Below are 25,516 nucleotides of genomic sequence, written 5' to 3'. Positions count from 1 at the left end.
AAACAAATGTGGAGTGATCAGTCCGAGATTTGGTGTGCAACTCAAAGATCTAGAAGTATGGCAGAATAATCTGCTCTATCCTGTCTGTTTGGTTTCATTGTACACTAAGTCCCCTACATACAAACAAGTTCCATTTTGAGAGCACGTTCATAAGTCTAATTTGTTTATAAGTCAAACAAATCAGCCTAAGTACCCAGTTAACACAGTCAGCTATATAGTACTGTAACAGATTTATAATTCTTTTCATACCAATAGTGCATAAAAACAAACACAAAAAATGAAGAAAACATTTTTAATCTTATGGTACCGTACCTTGAAAAATACAGTAGTACAGTTAGTATTCAGGGGCTGGCACTGAGCAAGAAGAGTTACTGATTGGAGGAGGGAGTGGAGATGGGAGATGGTAAAATTGAGGGATTATCAGCAATAGGAGGTGGAGGGCAAGCTGCAATTTCATTCATGCCTGATGCTGATGGAACATCCGCTTGCCTCTTTGAAAGTTCACAGCTTGATGTTTCGTATGTAGGGGACCTACGGTACTGATGGATTCAACTAGCATCGTGGATGAAGAAGAAGAAAGATGAAAACACATAGAAGGGAAATTCTAGGATTCTTTTTCTAGGAATGTAGTGTATACATACAGATAAATCACTTCAGTGGCGGGGGGAGGTGGGGGGCAGGGGGGAAGGGATACATTTCAATGGGGAAAAGTACATCTGGGAGGATTCTAATTTCCAGCTTTCTCCACTTCTCTATTCCCAACTTGACCTTTCCACAGAGTAGAACAGCATTGCCTTGGCTGCTCAGGGAAACAGACATGGTAATACTGGTGCCAACTGAAAACAATGCTGCTAAAATCTACCCCCGCTCCGTGACATGTGGATTTGACATCTAGTGACTTTGTTCTGGTTTGTAACATACTCTCTTAGTCTTCAGGAAACCTTTGCTCAGGAACAGCCACATCACTCTTAATAGTATCTTGGACCTTGGCTCCTGAGTATCATTCAGATCTCACATGGCTGAACTATTACTTATTCAGATCTGTCTCAGACTTGCCATTCCACACCCATAAAGTGGCTCAGTCTCCTCTTGACTCCCAACGAAGTGATGGTCTCAGTACTGTCTTCTCTTGCAGAGATAAAGTTTCGTGTTATGTTATATATCCAAACATGTGATATTGTATAAAGTATGAGTCATACTAAATAGGTTAATAAGTACCTACCAATGAAGCCTCAAGATAGGGGGCAGGGGTTAAGACATTAGAATGATAATACAGAGAGACACTACTGAGTTTTCTCCTTTCCGTACTTCATTCATTACTTTCTGGAACTTTGTTGAAAGAGCATATGAATTTTGTCAAATCCTTTCATAGGAAATACCTTACTTTTCATAAATCAAAGAAATTTAAAGTCAGAAGAAATCTTAAATCTCACGTAGCTCACTTTTCCTTGGAGTTTGGGCATTCTATCCACGACATACCTAGTCCAACACCCATTGCCTCTTGCTCTTGTCTAGACATGTCACATGTTGTCTAGACAGGTCAACTCTTGTCTAGATGTGGCAACTGCTGGCTCCCTCTTATGGTAAGTGTAATTAGTATATGCCACTGCGTGCTACCCTTTACGGACATCCTCAGATCATCTTCCAGGGAGGAGGTCTACCACCATAAATTCGGTCTAAAGATCCTGTTATACAGAGTGAAGTAAGTCAGAAAGAGAAAACAAATATTGTATATTAACGCATATATACGGAATCTAGAAAAATGGTATTGATGAACCAGTACCAATGATACTGATGAATATTTGCAGGGCAGACACAGAGAACGGACTTGTAGACACAGCAGGGGAAGGTGAGAGTGGGATGAATTGCAAGAGGAGCATTGAAACATATGTATTACCATACAAAGAACAGCTAGCTAGTGGGAGGTTGCTGTGTAACATAAGGAGCTCAAAACACTTCTCTGTAACAACCTAGAGGGGTAAGATGGCATGGTGGAGGGTGGGAGGTTCAACAGGGAGGGCACGTATGTATACTTATGGCTGATTCACGTTGTTGTGTGGCAGAAACCAATATAACATTGTAAAGCAATTATCCTCCAAGTATAAAAACAATAATAATTTTTTAAAAAGACTTCACCTTCTAATACAAGCGGTATGGGTTTGACCCCTGATTGGGGTGCTAAGATCCAACATGCCTCACCACCAAAAAACAAAACATAAAACAGAAGTAATACTGTAACTAATTCAATAAAGACTTTAAAAATGGTCCACCTTAAAGAAAAAAAACAAGATGGGATGAAAACTAAGAATACATGAACATGAGATATGACTTTGAGGAGATACGAGTTGATAATAATGGCTCTGGACAACATTTTACTGAGTATTACTATATATCAGGGGTCAAGACACACTGAAGTTCTTTATATTTATTAGGCATTTATTTCTCACAACAATCTTATGAAGAATATCGTCCCCCCCTTTCCCTGTGGAAACTGAGGCACAGAGTAACTAATCCAGTCATGCAACTAGTAAGTCAAACAGCTAGGGTTTGAGTCTAGCTCATTTGGCTCTGGAGTGTGTGCCCATGTGAAGTTGCTTCAGTCATGTCCAATTCTTTGCAACCCTATGGACTGTAGCCCGCCAGGCTCCTCTGTCCATGGGGTTCTCCAAGCAAGAATATCAGAGTAGGTTGCCATGCCTTCCTCCAGGGGATCCTCCTGACCCAGGGATCGAACCCACGTCTCTCACATCTCCTGCATTGGCAGGCAGGTTCTTTACCCCTAGCACCACCTGGGAAACCTATACTAGACTGTCTCAATAACTAAGAATACCTGAATCATGTGCCAGGTGTTCTTTACTCACTTAATCCTCATGTTAACGGTCTAATAAGGCATGTGCTATTACAGATCAGCTCAGTAACTTGTCCAAGATCACACAGTTACTGCTAAGTCTACTGCTAAGTCGCTTCAGTCATGTCCGACTCTGTGCGACCCCAAAGACGGCAGCCCACCAGGCTCCCCTGTCCCTGGGATTTCCAGGCAAGAACACTGGAGTGGGTTGCCATTTCCTTCTCCAGTGCATGAAAGTGAAAAGTGAAAGTGAAAAGTGAAAGTAAAGCCGCTCAGTCGTGTCCAACTCTTTGCGACTCCATGGACTGCAGCCTACCAGGCTCCTCTGTTCATGGGATTTTCCAGGCAAGAGTACTGGAGTGGGGTGCCATTGGCTTCTCCAAGTGAGTACTAAAGTTGGAATTCAACTCCAGGTAGCCAGGCTCGAGGTCGGATACTCTTCTCTACTATTCTAAATCCTCTTGCTGCTATGCTCCATGATAATTACAGGGTCAGAAACAGAACTTCGTTAAGTGCAGGGAAGGCAAAAGATAAAGTGGGCAAGAATAAGACAGGCTTGAGCTGGTGATAATGTGGAGGGCAATTTTCTATTTTGTTGGCCAGGTTGCACGGCATGTAGAATCTTAGTTCCCCAGCCAGGGATCAAGCCTGTGCTCCCTGCAGTGGAACCGTGGTGTCTTAACCACTGGATTGCCAGGGAATTCCACCATGGAAGGAAATTAGATACCATGCTAACTGGTGTCCAGGACACTCAGAGGACTCCCAATCCCATTTCTTCTCGCTAAGGACCACAGAAAAGACAAGTTATTTTTAAACAGATGGAGCCTCAACAATCAGAGAGAAGGGCCTCCCTGCAGGGCATTCAGGAAGCTCTTCTGTGCTGAAAGAAAGAAAGAAAGTGAAGTCGCTCAGTCATGTCCAACTCTTTGTGACCCCACAGACACCAGGCTCCTCTGTCCGTGGGATTTTCTAGGCAAGAGTACTGGAGTGGGTTGCCATTTCCTTCTCCAGGGAACTTCCCGACCCAGGGATCGAACCCAGGTCTCCCACGGAAGTCCTCTGTGCTGAAAAGTGAAAGTGAAGTCGCTCAGTCGTGTCCAACTCTTTGCGAGCCCATAGACTATAGCCTACCAGGCTCCTCTGTCCATGGGATTTCCCAGGCAATAGTACTGGAGTGGATTGCCATTTCCTTCTCCCGGGGATCTTCCCAACCCAGGGCTCGAACCCTGGTCTCCCGCTTTGTAGACAGAAGCTTTACCGTCTGAGCTACCAAGGAAAGGAGAAGTTATCTTTCCAATCTGGCAGAAGACAATCTCCAACCTTCACTGAATAATGGGGAAATGGGGCCTTCACTGGATAATGGGGAAATGGGGCCCTAATGTACTTTGCTACTTTTTGGTTTCAGGAAGGGGATGCCTGAATGTTTACTGTAAACATGTGGATTGGAGGTACTACTGGGGGAAGTAAAGAAAGGTCCATTTAAAATTCTACCCATTGCTGGTGATCATTTTGAAATGTATAGAAATACGGAAACACTATATTGTGCACCTGGAATTAACATGTTGTAGGTCATTATACTTTAAAAAAAAAGGGGATCTAAACTTAAATTCTATGCACAGATTCACTTTCTGAACAGTTGGTTTTTTGTTTTTTTGGTGAACTATGTAGAAGGTTTCCTAGTACATGAAGGTATTTTAAAAGCCTCAGAATAATGAATAGTAAGTTGTGCTGAATATCATGCAATGCAGTTAGTTCATATCTCAGAAATCCATACAGACTTCTTAACAGAATGAAGTCCTTTGGATTTAGTTATTTGTTTGTTCACTCGGGGACATTACTAGGTTATCTAAAATTATAACTAAATCAATGTTTAGAAAATCATGTTTGTAGAAGAAATTTGCAAGTTTTTTTAAAAAAAGAAATAGATTCACTTACAAAGTAAGCAATTATTTAAAATATACAAAGCTTGTTAGTTGCAATCATTCAGTAAATATTTATTGAAAACCTACTGCTAGGTACTGTTTCAAGTTCTCAGTATACAGCAACAGCAGCAATGCAACAAAACTTTCAGCCCTGCCTTCAAGGAACTTACATTTTAGTGGGGAAGGAGGAAATAACCAAAAAAAAGAAAAGAAAAGTAAAATATAGGACATTTTAGAGTGTGCTAAGCATTAAGGAGAAAAATAAAGCAGGGGAAGTGGTTAGGGTGATATATGCAATTTACATAGGATGACTAAGGAAGACATTAAAATTCCTTAAGGTTTAGGATTATGTAGTTTTCACTTTCACTGAGAAGTATCTGACAATAGGTTTATACGCTACCAAAATAATGATATTCAGTTCAGTTCAGTCGCTCAGCCATGTCCGACTCTTTATGACCCCATGAATCGCAGCACACCAGGCCTCCCTGTCCATCACCAACTCCCAGAGTTCACTCAAACTCACGTCCATTGAGTCGGTGACGCCATCCAGCCATCTCATCCTCTGTCGTCCCCTTCTCCTCCTGCGCGCAATCCCTCCCAGCATCAGGGTCTTTTCCAATGAGTCAACTCTTTGCATGAGGTGGCCAAAGTATTGGAGTTTCGGCTTCAGCATCAGACCTTCCAACGAACACCCAAGACTGATCTCCTTTAGGTTCAATAAAGTGTATCGGGTTTTAGCATTCTAGGTAGCAACACTGTTTAATATTAAGTCCATTGTGAAATACCCCTAGTTTCAATTTCACTTTAGTAATGAATACGTGTCTAGAAAAATGGTCCATAGATAGCCAGGGGGAAGCTGCTGCTGTATGGAACAGGGAGCTCAGCTTGGCGCTCTGTGATGACCTAGAGGGATGAGATGGGGAGCTGCCGGGTAGGCTCAAAACAGAGGGGATATACACATATATATAGCTGCTATATATATATACATATATATTGCTGCTATATATATTCGTCCATGGGGTTGAAAAGGGCCAGACACAGCTGAGTGAATGAACAACAACAAAGAGGTGATTCACATTGTTGTACAGCAGAAACAAACACACTGTAAAGCAATCCTACTCCAATTAAAATACATAAATAAACAATGTGAAAGTGAAAGTCATTCAGTCCACCTCGACTCTTTCTGATCCCATGGATTGTAGCCCGCCAAGCTCCTCTGTCCAGGGAATTTTCTGGGCAAGAATACTGGAGTTGATAAGCCATTCCCTTCCTCAGGGGCTCTTCCTGACCCAAGGTCAACCCCAGGTCTCCCTCATCCCAGGGAGATTCTTTACCAGGGAAGCCACTTGGAGTCTTTTCTCTTTTTCTTCAAATTTAGTTTCCCAAGAAGTAGCAGGGCTGAGATTTTCTGTTGTCCAAAAAGACTTACAAGGCCACGTGCGCTCTTGAGAGCAGGGAATATGTCTGCCTTTTACTTTTTTATTCCCCAGAGTCCATGACGGTGTGAGGCACATTCCTTTCAAAGTAAGTCTGGTGCCTGGAAGCCAAAGAATGAGTTCAGTTGACTACTAACTTCAAGCGTGGGTGCACGGGAGACGGTTAAGCAACTGGGCCTGCTCAGACACAACACATCCCCAGGAAACTCCTATTTCACAAGGGCAGATTTCTGAAGAAATCTCTTTACTTGGAACAGAATGCTTTCTTGCGTTTTTCCAATGTCGAGATAGCACGAATTCATGAAACCTGGTCCAGTCTGCTCTACAAGCAGGGTCTGATATCGACAGACAGCTGCACTGGGCCAGAAGGCCAAGTTCGTCCTCTGCCAGTATCAGACTTGGCTCTAGGGGAGCCCCTGTAAGCGGAAACACTGATGACCGCTTCTTCGTCTCTGCTCTGTTTCTCCTATCCCCTCGCTCTCCTCCCAAGCTACTCGATCCAAGGGTCGCCTCTCGCCCGCCTGTCCGCCCATCCCCGAGTCTGAGGACTTCTGCCCACGGCATCCTTCCAAGGGGCGATCACCCAGCCGCGCGACCTCCACCGTGGCCTTCCTCCTCCGCCACCCGGCAAAACGTGCCTCGCCCCGCCCCTCCGGGCGCGCCCTGATTGGCTCCCGCAGGCGAGGGCGCCCGCTGATTGGCTCGCGGGCCACCGTGCGGTGACGCTGCGTTCACCTACCCGGCCTGGTACCCGGGGGACGCCTGCCAGGGCCGCGCGTGGGGACCAGGACCTCGCCTGCTGACTGAGGCGGCACGGCTTTGCGGTTCTCGGTTCACACCCAGGCTCCCCCGGCTGGGGAGACCGTCGCAGGAGCGCCGGGCCGAGGGGTAGGGGTTTTGGGGGGGGTGGCGCCGGGAGGGCCTTGGGGCGCAAGCTGGGGGAGGGGTGTAGGGCTGGGAGGAGAGCTGGGGTGCCCGGCGGCTCCGGGTAGCCCGGGGACATGGCGCGGCCGGACGATGAGGAGGGGACCGCGGTGGCGAACGGACACCCGCCCGCGAACGGATACCTGCCGGTGCCGGGGGAGGCGCCGGCCGGAAAGGTGAGCGCGGAGACGCAGAACGGGCCCACGGCCGGGTGTCTGGCCTTGAACGGGGTTTCTCGGGACAGCCCCAAGGCCACCGCCTCGGGAACCCCGGACGGGCCGAAGACTCCGCTGGCCCCGGAGGAGGAGACCCAGGCCCGGCTGCTGCCCAAGGACCCGGGTGAGGAGACCCCGGGGGGCGAGGGCACGCTGGTGCCCCGGATCGCGCTCTCGCCGAGGCGCTTTGTGGTGCTGCTGACTTTCAGCGCCTACTCTCTGGTGAACGCCTTCCAGTGGATCCAGTACAGCATCATCAGCAACGTCTTCGAGGGCTTCTACAACGTCTCCTCGGTGCACATAGACTGGCTGTCCATGGTGTACATGCTGGCCTACGTGCCCCTCATCTTCCCGGCCACCTGGCTGCTGGATACCAGAGGCCTGCGGCTCACCGCCCTGCTGGGCTCCGGCCTCAACTGCCTGGGCGCCTGGATCAAGTGCGGCAGCGTGCAGCAGCATCTCTTCTGGGTCACCATGCTGGGCCAGTGTCTGTGCTCCGTGGCCCAAGTGTTCATCCTCGGCTTGCCCTCTCACATCGCTTCAGTGTGGTTTGGGCCCAAGGAGGTGTCCACAGCTTGCGCCACCGCTGTGCTAGGGAATCAGGTAAGGACTGGGTGATAGGTGAAAATTGAATCCTGAAGGACCAGATAAAACGGTTTAGGCTGCGGGGTCTAGGAATATGGATGAACCCTTGGGAGGCATCCTATAAAGGAAGGAGAGATGAGTAGTCACAAAATAGGAAGCAGTCTTGGATGAAAGAGGAGTTTTGGTTTATTTGTGGAAACAGAACTTTCAAACCCAGTTTTAAATGACTACCTTGTCATCTCTGAGAATTACCTATAAAGTAATTAATGGTATATGCCCATAAATGCATAACACTTGTGAGTGTAGCTGTGAATGAGACTAAGGTAGGTATTATTTTTGTCACCAGTGTATTCTTTGCAAAAGGAAGGTATTGGATTCAAAGAAGTTTGTTTTTAGTTTGAGTGGTCAATGTGAACAACTTCTGTTTAATTTTATGTATTAGCAGTCAGTGGAGTGCCTGGTACATAGCAGACGTTTATAAACGATTGCCAAATGTTCTAGTGATAAGGACCTCACAGCATTACTGTGTCCAGTTACCAACTTTTAATGGTGAGAAAATGCAAGACAAATCGCAGATCATGGAATCCATTGTAAAAAGGTGGCTTATTTTGCCCAGTCTCCATTAAGGTGTTTCCTAGACTTTACCAACACCATAGTTTCAAATTCCATTAGCATTCCAGTTCCATTATTAGGTAAAATATATGTGTGTGTGTGTGTGTGTGTGCGCGCGCACATGTGTGTGTGTGTTATTTGCAAAATGGTCCTTTTAATATAATTTAAATTTTGCATATGGAGTTCTGTGATAGTTTATGTAAATTATATTGAGTGTTCAGCTTGAGAAGAATCAAGTTAAAAAAGTATAACAAAAACGTCACTTCTGTCTATTCATATATCACTTCATGTAGCTCTGTAACCCACTTCAGTACTCTTGCCTGGAGAATCCCATGGACAGAGGAGCCTGGCAGGCTACAGTCTGTAGGGTTGCACGGAGTCGGGCACGACTGAAGTGACTAAGCAGCAGTAGCAGCTATGCAGCCAAAGAATGTTACTCTCTTCTGATCTGACACTTGCTTCAAGATCAGAGTAAAATCTATTTAAAATCCGTGTAAAGAGAAACTCTACATGTGGGCCTACTGCTTTTATTTATTTCCTTTAAAAGTAGAGAAGAAGGGATAGTTTGAAATATAGTTGTCTATTCAAAATAATTTGTGACATATTTTAGTTGGTTGCTTCTGCATGTTTGGATAGGAACTGTTCTTTAAAATATTTTTCATTTACAAAATCATGTTCAAGATTAATACTTCATTGAGCATGATAGAAATATCAACTCCTTACCTATGGATTATCTATTTCATGAATAGTAAATAGAAATGTTTTCTTATAGATAGATTTCCCTCTGACACTTAGCATCGCTCTGGGCCTTCCTCCTACATTCTCCCTAAGTGTTATCCTTTCTTGTCTCTGGTAGCGGTGCACTTGCTCACGACCCCCAGCTATGCGTCTTAAGCCTGTTTTATAGAGTGATCATTCATAATAATATTCAACATTATTGAACATTCACAAAGCCTGGTACCATGCTAAGTACATTACACACACTGTATCATTTAATTTAATTTAATAAGTTAGGAACTATTAGTCTTCTCCTTTTATGTATACAGAAGCAGAGACTTGAAGGGATAAAATTATTTTCCAGAAGCCACGTACCTCATTAGTGGCAGCATTCACACTCAGGTCTGTCTGATTCCTGAATCCTGTTTTTTTTCTATCCATCTACAGTACCAAGTCTCTAACCTGAGAGAAACCTGTTTTAAGAAAAAAATTTTTTTTTAATTTTTAATGTTTCAGCCAAATTGCACAGCTCATGGGATCATAGTTCCCCAACCAGAGATTGCCCCAGCAGTGAAAGCATGGAGACATAACACTGGGCCATCAGGGAATTCCCAAGAGAACCTTATTTATTTATTTATTTGGCTAGTCTTAGCCCTGACATTTGGGATCTAGTTCCCCGACCAGGGATGGAACCTGCACCCTCTGTGTTGGAAGCTTGGAATCAACCACTGAACCACCAGGGACTTTGTAAAACATAGATCAGATCATGTCATAACTGTGCTTTGAATTCTCCAGTGATTTTCCATAGTAATTAAAATCTAAATTCTTTACTCTGACAGTACTTTACTAATATGTTTTTGGTTGCTTAAACAACACTAAGCTTGCATTTTGCATAAGGGCCTTTGCAAAAACATTCTTTCTGCCTGGACGGTTCTTCCTCATAGGATCACATTGTTACAACCTTATTATCACTCTGCTCTCAGTTTAAATTCATTTAAAATATCATTCAGTGGCATTTCTTGAGGATCCCATTTAAAGTTGCCCAGTCAATCTATTATTAAACCATTGTTCTTTAATCCTGTGTAGTGCTTATCAGTGTCTGATATGTTTATGAAAGTGTTAGTCGCTCGGTCACGTCCAACTCTTTGTGACTCTATGGACTGTAGCCTGCCAGGCTCCTCTGTCCGTGGAATTCTCCAGGTGAGAATACTGAAGTGAGTTGCCATTTCCTTCTCCATAGTATCTTCCTGACCTAGGGATCAAACCCAGATCTCCCGCACTGCAGGCAGATTCTTTACCATCTGGGCCATAGTAATTGTTAATTATTGCTCATCTCCTGTCCCCACCATTAGAAGCTCAGTTTCATTAAGTAGGCACATAGTCTGAATGTACAGCATTTACTATAGTGCCTGGCACATTGTAGTTTCCCCATAAGAATTTATTCAATAAATTAATGAGCTTCAGACTCATATAGATACTGGTCAGCCAGATATTTCCACTTGACTCTCCCACATGACCCCACCAATCAAAATTTGCCTTGTCTTCTAGCTCATTGCTTTCCATTTCTATGGCCTTAGCTTAGCCTTGGCCATCTGCAGCTCTCGCCTAGAGCTTTGCTAACGGATTTTCCTATCTGTGCTCTTGCTTTCTTCCCTCTAATTCTCCACATGCATCCAGTGTGGTCTTTCTAATGTGCAAATCTGTCCTGGGCACTCGCCCCCCCCCCCCCGCCCCACCCCGCCTTCATTGTCTTGCATTGCCCTTAGGGGAAGAAAGTCAAACTCTCTTAAGGACTAAGTGAGACTTCCTGTTCTGCCTTCTGCCAGTTGCTCAGCATCACCTGTCTGCAGCCCCTGTTTCTCACATCCACCCGCTTCCTTTGCTCTGAGGGAAGCTGTGCACTGCGTACAGTTTCTCAGGCTTCCCTGGTGGCTGAGACAGCAAAGAATGTGCTTGCAGTGCAGGAGACCTGGGTTCGATCAGTTTCTCACAAGGCCATGCTCTCTGTTTCCTGTGTACATGATGTCCTTGACTGGGAACATTTCTTGTTCAATTGGCAAGCTCTAACTTCTTATCTGGATCTTTGCCCCTTCAGAAATTTTTCTGGAACCCCAAGTCTATATAAGATGTTCCTCCAAAGTACTCTCTTAACTAAGGTGACCATATGTTCCAACCGGCCTAGAATCGTTCAGATGTACACCTGTTGTCCAGCGCAACTGCTCGTGGAGTCCCCTTCACTCCAACTAGTATTCTTGCTTGGATGATCAATTACACAATCCTCAGCCTTGACAGCCTCTCCTCATCACAATACTGTACTTAGGACACTCTTAATTACCCACTAAATTGTCTCTATCCAGCTTCTTATAGGGAGAAAGTGAAATATTTGGTAAATGTTACTATCTCTGCCTCAGGCTCCTTTTTGAAACCTATCTTGGGCCCTTCCTTATCACATCCAAAGAATCAGATCTCTCCCTCTGTTGAAGCTCCTTTAATATCTCGGTTTTATTTCTCTTGTTATGATTATCATCAGTTCAGTTCAGTTCAGTCGCTCAGTTGTGTCCGACTCTTTGCGACCCCATGAATCGCAGCACACCAGGCCTCCCTGTCCATCACCATCTCCCGGAGTTCACTCAGAATCATGTCCATTGAGTCAGTGATGCCATCCAGCCATCTCATCCTCTGTCGTCCCCTTCTCCTCCTGCCCCCAATCCCTCCCAGCATCAGAGTCTTTTCCAATGAGTCAACTCTTCGCATGAGGTGGCCAAAGTACTGGAGCTTCAGCTTTAGCATCATTCCTTCCAAAGAAATCCCAGGGCTGATCTCCTTCAGAATAGACTGGTTGGATCTTCTTGCAGTCCAAAGGACTCTCAAGAGTCTTCTCCAACACCACAGTTCAAAAGCATCAATTCTTCGGCGCTCAGCCTTCTTCACAGTCCAACTCTCACATCCATACATGACCACAGGAAAAACCATAGCCTTGACTAGATGGACCTTTGTTGGCAAAGTAATGTCTCTGCTTTTGAATATGCTATCTAGGTTGGTCATAACTTTTCTTCCAAGGAGTAAGCGTCTTTTAATTTCATGGCTGCAGTCACCATCTGCAGTGATTTTGGAGCCCCCAAAATAAAGTCTTGACACTGTTTCCACTGTTTCCCCATCTATTTCCCATGAAGTGATGGGACCAGATGCCATGATCTTCATTTTCTGAATGTTGAGCTTTAAGCCAACTTTTTCACTCTCCTCTTTCACTTTCATCAAGAGGCTTTTTAGTTCTTCTTCACTTTCTGCCATAAGGGTGGTGTCATCTGCATATCTGAGGTTGTTGATATTTCTCCCGGCAATCTTGATTCCAGCTTATATAGTCAGCCCAACTTTATTTTACTGAGGTGAAATTCACATAAAATTAATCACTTTAAGTGTATATGTCTGTGGCATTTAGTCCATTCACAATGTTGTACAACCATCGCCTCTAGTTCCCAAACATTTTCATCTGCCCTCAAAGAAGACCCAGTTCCACTAAGCAGTCACTCCTCATTTCCCCCCTCTCTCTAGCCCCTGGCAACGACTAATCTGCTTTTTCCCTATGGATTTTCCTAGTCTGGTATTTCATATAAATAAAAGCATGCAGTATGTGACCTTTTGTGTCTGGCTTCTTTTAGCATGTTTCCAAAGTTCATCCATGCCACAGCGTCTGTTGGTATTTCATTCTCTAAATAATATTTCATTGAATGATATACCACATTTTGTTTATTCGTTCACTGATGGACAGTTTGGTTGTTTCCACCTTTTGGCTATTGCAAATAGGGCTGCTTTGGATATTCATGTGCAATATTCAACACCTGTTTTCAGTTTGGGGGGTATATACCTAAGAGAGGAATTACTAGGTTATATAGTAATTCTATGTTTAACTTTTTAAGGAACAGCCAAATTGTTTTCCTTGGTAACTACGCTGTTTACAGTCTTACTAACATTGTACAAGAGTTCCAGTTTCTTCACATCATAACGTTTGTTATTTTCTGGTGTTTTTTTTTTAATTATAGCCATTCTAGTGGGTATAGTTTGATTTGTGTTTCCCCAATAACTAATAATATTGAGCATTTTTTCATGTGCTTGTTGGGCACTTGTATATCTTCTTTGGAGAAAAGTCTGTTCAGGTCCTTTGCCCATTTTTGAATTGGTATGTTTGTCTTTTTTGTTGTTGGGTTGTAAGAGTTCTCTATATGTTCTGCATAGTAGAGCCTTATCAAATATATGCTTTACAGATATTTTTCCCATTCTGTAGGTTGTCTTTTCTCAGCATTTTGTGTGTGCGTGCACGTGTATTTTTATTCTCTTTTCTGATTTAGGTTGCCAAAAGGTAAGGAGTGTATCTTACACAACTTTATAGCCGCATCATTTGAGTGTGATTGGAGCTTAGTAAATGTTTATTGACTAGGGAAGACATTTGTCAGCGATTTTCCTTCAATAGTAGAATGGTAAAAACACATTAGAACATGGTTCTTTAGAGCTTACGAAAGCACCTTATACATAGTAGGTTTTTTTTTAAATGTTGTATTAATTACTTTTTTCTCTTATAATAGGAAGAATTAACAGAACTGTTTATTTTACAGCTTGGAACTGCAGTTGGCTTTTTGCTGCCACCAGTTTTAGTGCCCAGCACACAGAATAACACACAACTGCTGGCTCGTAACATCAGCACCATGTTTTATGGAACATCAGCTGTCGCCACACTTTTATTTATTTTAACAGTAATTGGTAAGTGAGTTACTTTCCCTGAAGCTTAACTAGATAAGTGCATGACAAACATAGGAAAATAAAAATAACCGGCCCTGAAAACTTGTATTGATGATACTCAAGTGCCGTTTGCCTATTGCATTCTCGCTGTTCACTTTCTTGATTAGATCATGAATGCTGCAACCCTAGGGATATGCTGTGGTCCATTACATCTGTCTTAATATTGTTCAGGGTTGGAAGACTAATTTCATCTCATTTATCTCCCTACTAATTTTTCTTTCCTGATAACTGTTGGTTTCACGCATATTACCTGCCTTCTCTTTGCATATCCATCTACACGTTCTGCATCTTAGACACTAACCTCTCCAGGAACAAGTTCTTGTCATGCTTTGCAATGGTGCGAATAGGCCATCACCTTCCTTTGAATGATAAATCCTTCCAGGGATCCCCAATTTAACAATTAACTGGATCTGACAATGTTGGCCAGAGAATGATCCTGGGCAGCAGCCAGCTATTCAGCAGAATTTCAAACTGTGGCAACTGTCTGCTTGTTAGGCCACTCCAGCAGAGCTCTGTTGCCACCACTCGTCCCCGAGTCCTCCCGTCCGGGCCTGTCTCTTGAAGCAGTCAGTCAGGATCAGCTGCAAGCAGCCATCATCAGTTTGGAAGACGGTTTGGGAAGGTCTGCTTTTTAAAGTTTGTTTTTCATGGGAAACAGTTTTGATTTCAGGGAAAAGAGTAGGTGAGGCTTACTTAAAGTAATACCGCTGCTAGCATGGCTTTTGGGCACTCAGTATATCTTAAATGGATTTGAAGAAGAAAGGAACCATAAAGTTGAAAGGCTGTCTTTTAATCATTAAAATTTATAGTTAAATTTCATTACAGCTGGAGTTTTAAATTTTATATATTAATTTTTACCATGGTTATAATAGTAATGAAAAATACAAGTTTTATGATCACCAGATTAAAAAATCCTCAGTTTTCAGAGAAAATTTGTGTTTCAATAGAGATCGCCTTTAGAGATGAACTGCTGGACCCAGGGAGAGGAAACTCAGCCCACGCATTTAATTTCCCTTAAAATAATGAACAAAATATTCTCTTGGTAGCATTTAAAGTATTCTGACATGTCTAGGCTACTATGGTTGGTTTTTTATGTTCCAGTTAGGAAGTGGCATATTTGCTCTGTGCTGACGACCGAAAAAGGACAAATTATGCCCTGTAGTCTTTTGGCAGGCTAACAAAATTTTAAAAGAAATCTATATTTTTTAAAAAACAAATACCTCTATCTACTTTTCTGGTATCCATATTTGGTTTGCTAGATGAAATATGAAATATAGTTTATATACATTTTGCATAAATGGATCTTCCATTGGCAATAGGAATTATTAAAATATAAAATCCTTTTTGCTTGCTATGTATCTTTGCATAAATTCTGGTTTTCCTTTTTTATTGTCTTCAATTGCTTATCTCTTTGGAAGAAGTGAGAGTAATAGATTGTATATAAGATATCTCTAGATATAAAATCATATATATTACACATATGTATTTAAACGTATATATATGAGATGCTACAAACGCAAGATTTTTATTTGTCAAAGGAATGGGACAAAAAATAATAATAGGTGTGACAATTGGCATATCACCCTGTGTTACTTAAGAAATTAAAAGAGAGCTATTCATGTATATAATTACTTATTTATATACTTATGGCTTATGAATAGACAGTGGAAGTGGAAATGGGAAGGAAGAATGGAAAAAAAAATGGAATGGAAATGTAATAGGAAAAAAAAGCTCGTTGTCAAGTTTTGTTTGGTGACCTGTAATCTTATGATACTAAACATAGTATATAAAAGCAAGATAATATACAGTTGTGTTATGCAAGTGTAGTTTAAAATTGTGACATTTAAATTTAAAATGTAACTGTTTTCCTTATTAGTAAATAATTCCTGTTGAGGAAAATCTGGATTACTTTAAAAACCTCAGTTCAGTTCAGTTCAGTCGCTCAGTCGTGTCCGACTCTTTGCGAACCCATGAATCACAGCACGCCAGGCCTCCCTGTCCATCAGCAACTCCTGGAGTTCACTCAGACTCAACGTCCATTGAGTCCGTGATGCCATCCAGCCATCTCATCCTTTGTCGTCCCCTTCTCCTCCTGCCCGCAGTCCCTCCCAGCATCAGAGTCTTTTCCAATGAGTCAACTCTTCGCATGAGGTGGCCAAAGTACTGGAGTTTCAGCTTCAGTATCAGTCCTTCCAAAGAACACCCAGGACTGAGCTCCTTTAGAATGGATTGGTTGGATCTCCTTGCAGTCCATGGGACTCTCAAGAGTCTTCTCCAACACCACAGTTTAAAAACCTACTTTCTTAAAATTCCTCAGTTATTGAGGCAATCCTATTTCCTTCTAAATTCTACCCATAAATACTTTGGAAACCAACCAAATCTTATAAAATAATTTAGTTTTGCTGATGCTTTTCAGTAATGTGATATATACCAAATTGGTATTGAGCATTCTTCCAAAAATACTAACTTGAGGATTCATGCCATGTAATCCTATTACCCTTTGCAAGTGTAATCCATCTAGCATTTCTAAAAATTGATCCCAACCTTCCACTGAATTTCATACTAATACCCCATTTTTATTGGGAGAACACTTATAGTCTCTAACATTTGATTTATATGCCCTAAATATGTTTAAAAACATACTACACGGTATATTTCATTTAATCTTCACAGCCCTATAAGGGCAGCACTATATTATCATTTCTATTTTATAGATGAGGAAACTGGGGCACAGAATTTAAGTGAATTTAACTTACCCATGGTCACAGTTAGTAAATGCTAAAGACAAAATTTTGAGCCTAGGCAGTCTAATTCCATTAATAAAATGTTACTTATGCAAACATATCATTTTAATTTTTACTTAGTCCAATTTTCAATTCAGATTCCTTTTGTGTAAGTGATAATGCTGTTCTATTTGAAAGTTGTTCTTATGCAGATCGGTAAACTGTATCACCTAAGTATGTCAGTTAAAATCCTTATCATCCTGACTCACTGAAATGAATAGATGACAGAAATCAAAAGTTAATGGCAGTCAAAATATTTACTATTAAAGTTTTAAAAAATATAAAACATATATGCCTAATTTTACTTTTTATTCTTATATTCAAGATATTTATATATTGGTTGCTATTATAAACTTCTAATAGATATATATTTTATATAGTCTATCAGAATTTCAAGTCCTGAGAAAAGTCTCTGATTTTATTTTATTTTTAAAATTTATTTATTTATTTATGGCCACACTGCCCAGCATGTGGTATCTTAGTTCCCTGACCATTGCCCCCTGCAGTGGACCTGCCAAGTCCTAACCACTGGACTGCCAGCGAGTTCCCTGAAAATTCTGATTTTTAAAAATAAATATTCCTCAAAAGGAGAGTGCTCAATAATTACAAAATTATTTTACATATTTTATATCATGTAATCCTCATACCAGCTTGTTGTTATTATCTCCATTTTATGGATGAGAAATCTATCTTAGCTGAGAAGCAGGAATTGATTTCTTCAGAGTCATATTGTAAGTTGAGGCAGAGCCAGGATTAAAACCTGTGTTTGTGTTATAATAAGTTAATATGTGTAATGTCTGCTTGAATCACACAGGAACAAATAATGAAATCAAAAGATAATATTATAATCTGATTTCAAAAAATAGAGGTGGTCCTAAATACAGTAGATTTGTTACTCACTCATCATAGGAGAAGTGTGAATGTGTTGCCCAAAAACCCTGTGGCTACTTTCCATGCCTATTGCCAAGGGTGGAGAATAACAGTTTTATTAGTTAATTATTTTATTTGTACAACTTTTTGGTGGGGAGAAAGTAGAAGTCTGTTTTTCAAAGGAAAAAGAAAAAAGAGCAATGCAGCGTAAAAAGGGTGACAGATCAGTGGTTTTTTGATTCTTCTTTTTCTTCATAGACTGAAGCCTGACTTTACTATATTGCGTTGCTAGTAGATAAAGGCTTGATTTTGTCTAGGAGAGCAGCTAACTTCCTGAAACTAAGAGATAGCCCTTGTGTTGAGAAAACAAGTCTGATGGAATTATAGACTACCAGAACTTGTTTTCATTTTGCATTTGAGTTAAAATCTGAGCCATTTAGACTTATTCTGCCACAGTAAATAAAAAAATCTTAGAGACTTAAGACTCACTGAACACCCATGACTACATCATAAGCATAGCTTTTACATTCTGAAATGTTAAACTGTGTGAGTTCTGTTTTACCACTATTAATAAAAAGAGATATCTCCTGTCTTAACTAGGATGCAGAGTCTTTCAGGAAAGGGCAACAGACGTCCTCAACAGTGCAAGGAGCACATAGGGTGAAAGGAAGAGGAGGGATTGCAACCACTTAAACGCTTTATGTCTACCAGTCCTCCAATGTAAAGATATTAAAAAGTAAATATTTATGTTGTAAGACCTATAATAATAGAAGTCTTTTAGCTTGATGTTTTCTTTGTATCATAATTAATCCATGGTTTGATGAGCAAAGAACTGTAATTTTTAAATTTTTTAGCAGCAGATAGAGAATTAAAATATTGTATACAAGTTTAAAAACAGTTTCTTTCTCTTGCAGTAATTTTCAAACCTGGCTGGGTGTTGAGTTTTGTGTTTAGTACAGATTCTAAGGTTCTGTTTTAGACATCCTGATTCATTGAGCCTTAGGTAGACTCTCAGAATCTGTATTTTTAAAAATTTCCACATGATTACAATCGACAGCCAGGTCCATCAGATCTAGCCCACTGTCAAACTGCAAAGCAGGCCTTCTTTGTTGGAAGAAAGAAATAGCCACTATTTAAAGAGAAAGAGGAAGTTCTAATATTTTAGAAAATATTCCTTTATTCTCAATCCATCAGTGGCATCTAAGATGAAAAAGTTCTAGAGCTCTTCTGTATAACATTATGCCTGTAGTTAACAATACTTATTATACACTTAAAAGTTTGCTAAGAGGGCAGATTTCAAGTTCAATATTCTTGTATCAGTAAAAAAAATACCAGAGGCAAGTAACATTGGTGGAAATTGAGACATGATTATGTGAAAACTATATAACTATGTTGATGCCTGCCAACATCATTGAGTGCCAACATCAGACCATTTTAGATTCAGTGAAATACAGCATTTCCCATCTATTTTAATTTAAAATTTTGAGCCAATACCCAAACTAGATTTTAATTTCTGCTGTACCAGTCTTAGCAGATCAGCTCTTCTAGTCTTGATTCCCAGCTAGCGAAACCCTACAGAAATCTCTCCTTTGCCATCTGTTGCAGGAAGTTGGTAGATCCTCCGTTGCTCAGCAAAAGGGCAGTCTCTAAATGTCTGGCTGAGAAGGTTGTGTGATATAACTCCGTAGAAATGAGCAGTACTAGAACTTAAGATCTCTGAAACCATGTATCATACTTTTATGTCTCTCAGCTCTACCCCTGGATTTTCCATATGCAGCCAAGGTGGGTCAGCAAGCAGGACCTAGCTCTGCTCTGAATCCTCTTGGACCCTTTCAGTTCTAGAAATGATGAACTTTGTATCAGGTTTCAGGAGAAAAGAGGTACTAACTCAAGCCCGTCCTCTAAAAGTTCAATAAGGTATTGGCTTACTCATATCTAACCTTCTCTCTAATTACAAATTGAACCAAATTTAGAAATAGAATACTTAACATAGTAAAAATTAATCTTGCTTAACTAAAACTGGAATAATCCCTGGGCAAAGTTTAACGTAGTATTATTGATGGTTTTGTAGTTCAGTTATGTGAATTGGCCAAATCTCTGAGTTTTAGTCAGTCTCAGAGGGTTGAGATGATAATACCAAACTATTCTTCACTTAGAAATTAGTGAAAATGAAAAGCCTTACCACAAAAGACTTTTACTACCTCTTTAAACTTAAACTAAATTTAGTCTGCTTACTAAGGAAGACACGTATATTGAATTTCCTTTTCATGTATGTTGCCAGCATTCAAAGAAAAACCTCAATACCCACCAAGCCAAGCTCAAGCAGTTCTCCAAGACAGTCCACCTGGAGAGTACTCCTATGTGAAATCAATAAGGAACCTATTTAAAAACATTCCTTTTGTCCTTTTATTGATCAGTTATGGTAAGTGGTTTTCTTTTATTTTTGTTGATGTCTGTGTAAACCTTTGAGCATTGCAGATTCTTTTCCTTTAGTGGTTTGAGTTTTAATTAATGAGATAATGAAATAGGTTTATTAACTCTATAATAATAGCATAGTCATAAACTTAAATTTTGAACTGAAAGCAAAAACTTCAGAATGAGCTTTTTAACATGTTTTTAAACAACAAAAACAAGTTATAGCTATTAAAGACAGACGCACTTTCTTCTTTCATGATTTCTTCCAGGCTATTTTTAGGTCCTTAATGAATTACAGTTCTGACTGCCAGAAGGAAAATGTCATCAATAATTCCTATCTTTGACCTTATGCAAGCTGTCATCTAACTGGAGTATTCTGTCAGAATCTCATCCTTCTGGATCTCCCAGCATAGCAGACAGATATTCTCCTAACACTGTAGCTTTGACTGTAGGCACCAACACATTTGTTCCAACTGTTTATTCTTTATTTCTTATATTAACACTGTTCATTAGCTAGTACCCCCTATTTCTCTCTTACTTGCCTTCAGATGTCACCGTGATTGTCTTTATATTTTCAGGTGTGGGGGGTGCACTAGAGGACAGTTCACCCAGAAGCTGAGGAGGAAGCATTTGACAGAGTACAGTACCCATAGGTTAAAGACTCTTAGCTATCTGTGAGAAAAATAAACTTTCTGAACCTGACAAAGTTTATCTACAAAAACCCTGTAGCAAACATCTTTCCAAAGACAGAAGCTCAGAAGCATTACCCTTGAGAATCAATAAGAAGTATCCCTTAGAACAAGGATGCTTATTGTCACCACTTCTGCTCAGCATCCAGCTGAAAGTCCTGGCAGGTCCAGTAATGCAGGAAAAATTAAAAGTACATGAATTGGAAAGAAAAAAGATGCTTTATTCACAGATAACATGGCTGTGTATATCAGAGGTCAGCAGACTGTCTTATGAGCCAAATCTGGCCATTGCCTCTTTTTATAAATAACATTTTATTTACTTACAGTTTTCTACTGTGGCTGCTTTTGCACTACGAGAGCAGCACCAAGTAGCCGCATCAGAGACTGTACGGCCTGCAAAGCTAAAAGCATTTACTGTCTGTCCTGTTACAGAAAATGTTTGCTAACCCATGGTCTAGAAACGAATGCAAGAGAACATACCTTCTCTGTTAGAATTAACAATATTAAATACCTAACAATGTGAAAATATCAACTGCATGTCTATAAAAAGATGACTTTTTATAACAGTGGCCAGAAGTATAAGATGCCTGGGAATAAATCTACTCGAAAGAACTTCATGGAAATCAACTACGCTAGTGCTCACACTCAGTCACTCAGTCGTGTCCGACTCTGCGACCCCATGGACTATAGTCCGCCAGGCTCCTCCGTCCGTAGGCAAGAATCCTGGAGTGGGTTGCCATGCTCTCCTCCAGAGGATCTTCCCAGCCCAGGGATTGAACCTGAGTTTCCTGCGTCTCCTGCATTGGCAGGTGGGTTCTTTACCAGTGAGCCACCTGGGAAGCCCCCAAATCAGCTATACTTAAAGAAGAACTTTATAAATTATAAAAACACTGAAAGATGTAAGTGAAGGACTAAATTAAGTGGAGGGATATACCATGTTTATGGAGGACTCAACATCGTGATAATGCCAGTTAACTGTACAGGACCACTGTGTTAACAAATGCCGGTTGTAGATTTGGGTTGATGGAAAGGTCAGACACATACAGAGGCTCTGGAAACTGAACAGAGTTTACTTGTTGAAGGAGTTAGCAAGAATGAGTTGGGAAACACTGTAGAGAGTTCAGATATTCCCGAGAACAGTTGGAGAAGCTTGTTGACTTAATGTTCATCGCCAAAGGGGTCATAATGTCCAAATGAGTAAGGGTCATATCCCACCTTTTAGAAGTGTACTTGGCTGCTCCACCCATGCCTAGTATTATGTAGAAAAGATGGGGGCAGACTTGCACAGGGGATAGTTTGGCTAGGCACCACACTCCTAGGACAGGCTTCCAGCGGCCAAAACTCAAGAAACCAAAAAGACTGAGAAACTTTTTTTTTTGGTGTTAGTGCTCTTTGGAGAAACTTACCATCACTTATATCCCAACTGTAGCTACTTGCTGTCTGAAACTCAGACAAGTGTCTCACTCTAGATTCAGGTAGCAATACTCGTGGCTATTGTAATTCTTTATCCAGACTCTGGCTGTCCTCGCTGAGTCTGGAGGAGGAGTGAGACCACCACAGGGTACAGTGTGGTAGAGTACACTCAAACCTCCGCACAGGGCTCTTTTGCTTTCCTTGGCCTCCTCAGCCTAACCTGACTGGGTCTCTGTGTATTCCTGAACTCAATGGGAAGTGAGTAACAAAGGCTCTCTACCCAGGGGTTTCTGATAAGATCTCTGGACATAGCCTCATCTAGCAATCTCCAACTTAAAACAGGGTTTGTAATGGAACTTGGCTAATTGTAAGATTCCGGTGAAAGAAGTAAGGGCCAAGAGCAACAAAGATAGTTTTGATAAAGATTAAGGTGAGGAACTAATTCTCAGATATCAAGGTTTCTAGAGCTGTGGTAATGAGATGCCATGTATTAGTAAGGGATAGACTGTTAGTTAGACAGTCATTCACAAAGAGTTGGACACGACTGAGTGACTGAATTGAACTGAGACAGATCACTGGAACCCAATAGAGAACCCAGGGGCCTACCCCTGTTTATCAGTTGGCATAGGCTAGGTTAGTAATGAAACCCCACCAAAAAAAATCTTAATGGCCTACCATATCAAATGGCACAGCCTGCCGATGCCGCATGTCCACTGTGGACAGCAGATGACTCAGAGATCCAGGCTGATCTCAGAACATGCTTCCATGATTACTAAGAAAAGGAGAACCAGCACTTATGTTCGCTTTTATAGTCGTATGTCCATGCCACTAAGTGTCCATGCCTGCGAGAGGAAAAACTAGAATGTTTGCAAACAACAGAAGATCCCCTGGAGAAGGAAACAGCAATCCACTCCAGTATTCTTGCCTGGGAAATCCCATGGACAGAGGAGCCTGGCAGGCTATAGTCTATGGGCTGTAGGCTATAGTCATGGGGTCACAAAAGAGTCAGACACAACTTAGCAACTGAAGAACAACAGCATGATGACTAGACTAGAACATTATGCATATATGAAAACTTGATATTTGTAGAAGAGAAACTACGTAGTAAATTGTCCCGGGACAATCGATTATCCATAGAGGAGACATAATGTGCAGTTAGAACATGAATTGTGGATTAAAGACCAAAGGGTAAAAATCAGAACTTTAATTTTTGGTTTTTATATTTTTTGGCTGTGAGGGCTGGCAGGTGGGATCTTAGTTCCCTAAACCAGTTTCCAAACCCACTCCTGCAGTCAAAGTGCAGAGTCTGAAACCCAGGGAAGTCGCCAGAACTTTCATGTTTTAGAGGCAAATATAGGAAACCATCTTTATTATTATTAAAAGAATTTTCTGATGCCAAAAAAAAGCCCTAAATTAAAAGACTGATAAATATGATTAAATTAAACTAACGATATTTTGTAGAAAGACATGACATAAACCATGAGAAAATGTCTGCAGTGCATGTAACCAACAAAGGCTTTGCACCTACAATAGAAAATTGACTCCTGCTAATTAGTATTAATAAGAAAAGAGCAAACTGTCCAGGAAAATCAGAGGCATTTACATGTTTGTGTGTGTATGTTGCTCATATATGATGCTCAGCCTTACTAGGAATCAAGGAAATGCAAATCAAAACCAGAGTGAGATACAATATCACACACATTTGAATTGGCAAAAAAAATTTTTTTTTTTAAATCTGATGAAGACAAATTTATCGAGAATGTAGAGTAAAGGAACTCTTGGTAGTATAAACTGGTACAACCATTTTGAAGAGCAATTGGGCTATATCCAGAAAGTAGAAGTTTTACTAGATTTTTGCTTAGAGAAACCCTTATATACATAAGAACAAAAGCAATATTTATTGCAATATTGTTTTAAATAGTGAAAAACTAGAAAAAGCCTTAAAGTACCTATTGACTTAGGACAAGAGATAGTTAAAGTGAAGTATATTGGCATGGTGGACTATTAGAAACCAGAGAAAACTGATGAGGTAGAACTAAAATATCCATGGATAAACGTCAAAACCATGATACTGAGTGATAAGAGCAGATTGCAGATGGACAATGCCATATTATTCATATAAAATTTAGATACAGGCAGAATAATTCTGTTGTTTATTGGTACACATATGTTATAATATCTGCAGTGATAAATATGAAGGTCAGGGTAGGGATTACCTCTGAGGAAGAATAGGATTAAGGAAGATCTGAAAAAATGAATCTGAAGCAAAGATAGCAAAATGTTAACGTTTGTAAGAGAGTGATGAGTAAGGGTATTTGTTACAGTCTCTGTACTATTTTGTGTGCTTGAACTATTTAATAATAGAAAAATAATAAGCTTAAATTTCAGCTAGGTTAAGAGACTTAGACTTAAAGTGGTACAACATATATGAAGAAACTCCATTATTCAAACCTAGTCATATGCTTCCTGATAACCATCTGTTTTTAACTTTCCCTTCTAAAGTATTCTTTAATTGACATTGTCTTCCTAATTTCCTTGTGCGTCTTTGACACAGGGGCCAGATGGCTGCAACAGGGGTTCTGTCTTAATGCTTTAGCATTCATGAACTTGCCTAGGTGCTCAGGAAGCAATCAGTTGCTTGATTGCTATTACACAGTGTTATGCATGGGACTGTGATTTCTGGCCCGTATGTCTGAATCTAAATAATAGGAAATGATGTAATGACAGGATTCTACAATCGTCATCTCTCCGAAGTTTAGGTGTTAACATTGATCAGTCTACATCTTGAAAGGGAACAGCGAGAGGTCTCAATTTTTTCTGTCAACTAAGAAGACATTGTATTTTCACAATTGTCACAGAGTGCCCCATATCACTTTATAAGCTAGTACATGGCACATTGATAGTTTTCTCTTTATTATTGTAGGTATCATGACTGGAGCATTTTATTCAGTCTCAACATTATTAAATCAAATGATACTGACACATTATGAGGTAAGCTTCTGCCAGTACTGTGTTCCATGACTGGTCGAGAACTTTTCTTCAGCAATATAATTCCTGTGAACATGATCATAAGACTAAAGATGTATGACATTGTTGCTATAAAAGATTTTATACTTGTTTCAATTATGTTTAATTCAATTTATAAAACAAGTTAGAATGCAGAAGTCATTATAACAATACCTCTGTCTTTTTCTTTATTCTTTTTTAAAGGGATAGTGTGACTAGTTATATGAGACAAGACCAAAAAAATGTAAAAGAAACCAACACAAATATAAAGAAGTAAATATCCAGCC

The 25,516-nt window shown here is 40.7% G+C and overlaps 1 protein-coding gene across 1 annotated transcript in view; it reads left to right on the top strand.

Annotated features, from left to right (window-relative positions):
- Nucleotides 1–6,927: 6,927 nt before the first annotated feature.
- FLVCR1 (FLVCR choline and heme transporter 1) overlaps nt 6,928–25,516 on the top strand; it is a 29,323-nt gene continuing 10,734 nt past the window's right edge. Inside the window, exons 1-4 of the mRNA XM_069544962.1 lie at nt 6,928–7,948; nt 13,870–14,014; nt 19,988–20,128; nt 25,147–25,214. Coding sequence (XP_069401063.1) covers nt 7,208–7,948; nt 13,870–14,014; nt 19,988–20,128; nt 25,147–25,214 — 1,095 coding nt within the window. The 5' untranslated portion in view covers nt 6,928–7,207. The remainder of the gene's footprint in view (nt 7,949–13,869; nt 14,015–19,987; nt 20,129–25,146; nt 25,215–25,516) is intronic.

The sequence above is a fragment of the Ovis canadensis genome, chromosome 12 (genome assembly GCF_042477335.2).
Source record: "Ovis canadensis isolate MfBH-ARS-UI-01 breed Bighorn chromosome 12, ARS-UI_OviCan_v2, whole genome shotgun sequence".
Taxonomy (NCBI): Eukaryota; Metazoa; Chordata; class Mammalia; order Artiodactyla; family Bovidae; genus Ovis; species Ovis canadensis.
The sequence above is the reverse complement of the archived record's forward strand: the minus strand, read 5'-3'. Positions and strand labels throughout refer to the sequence as shown.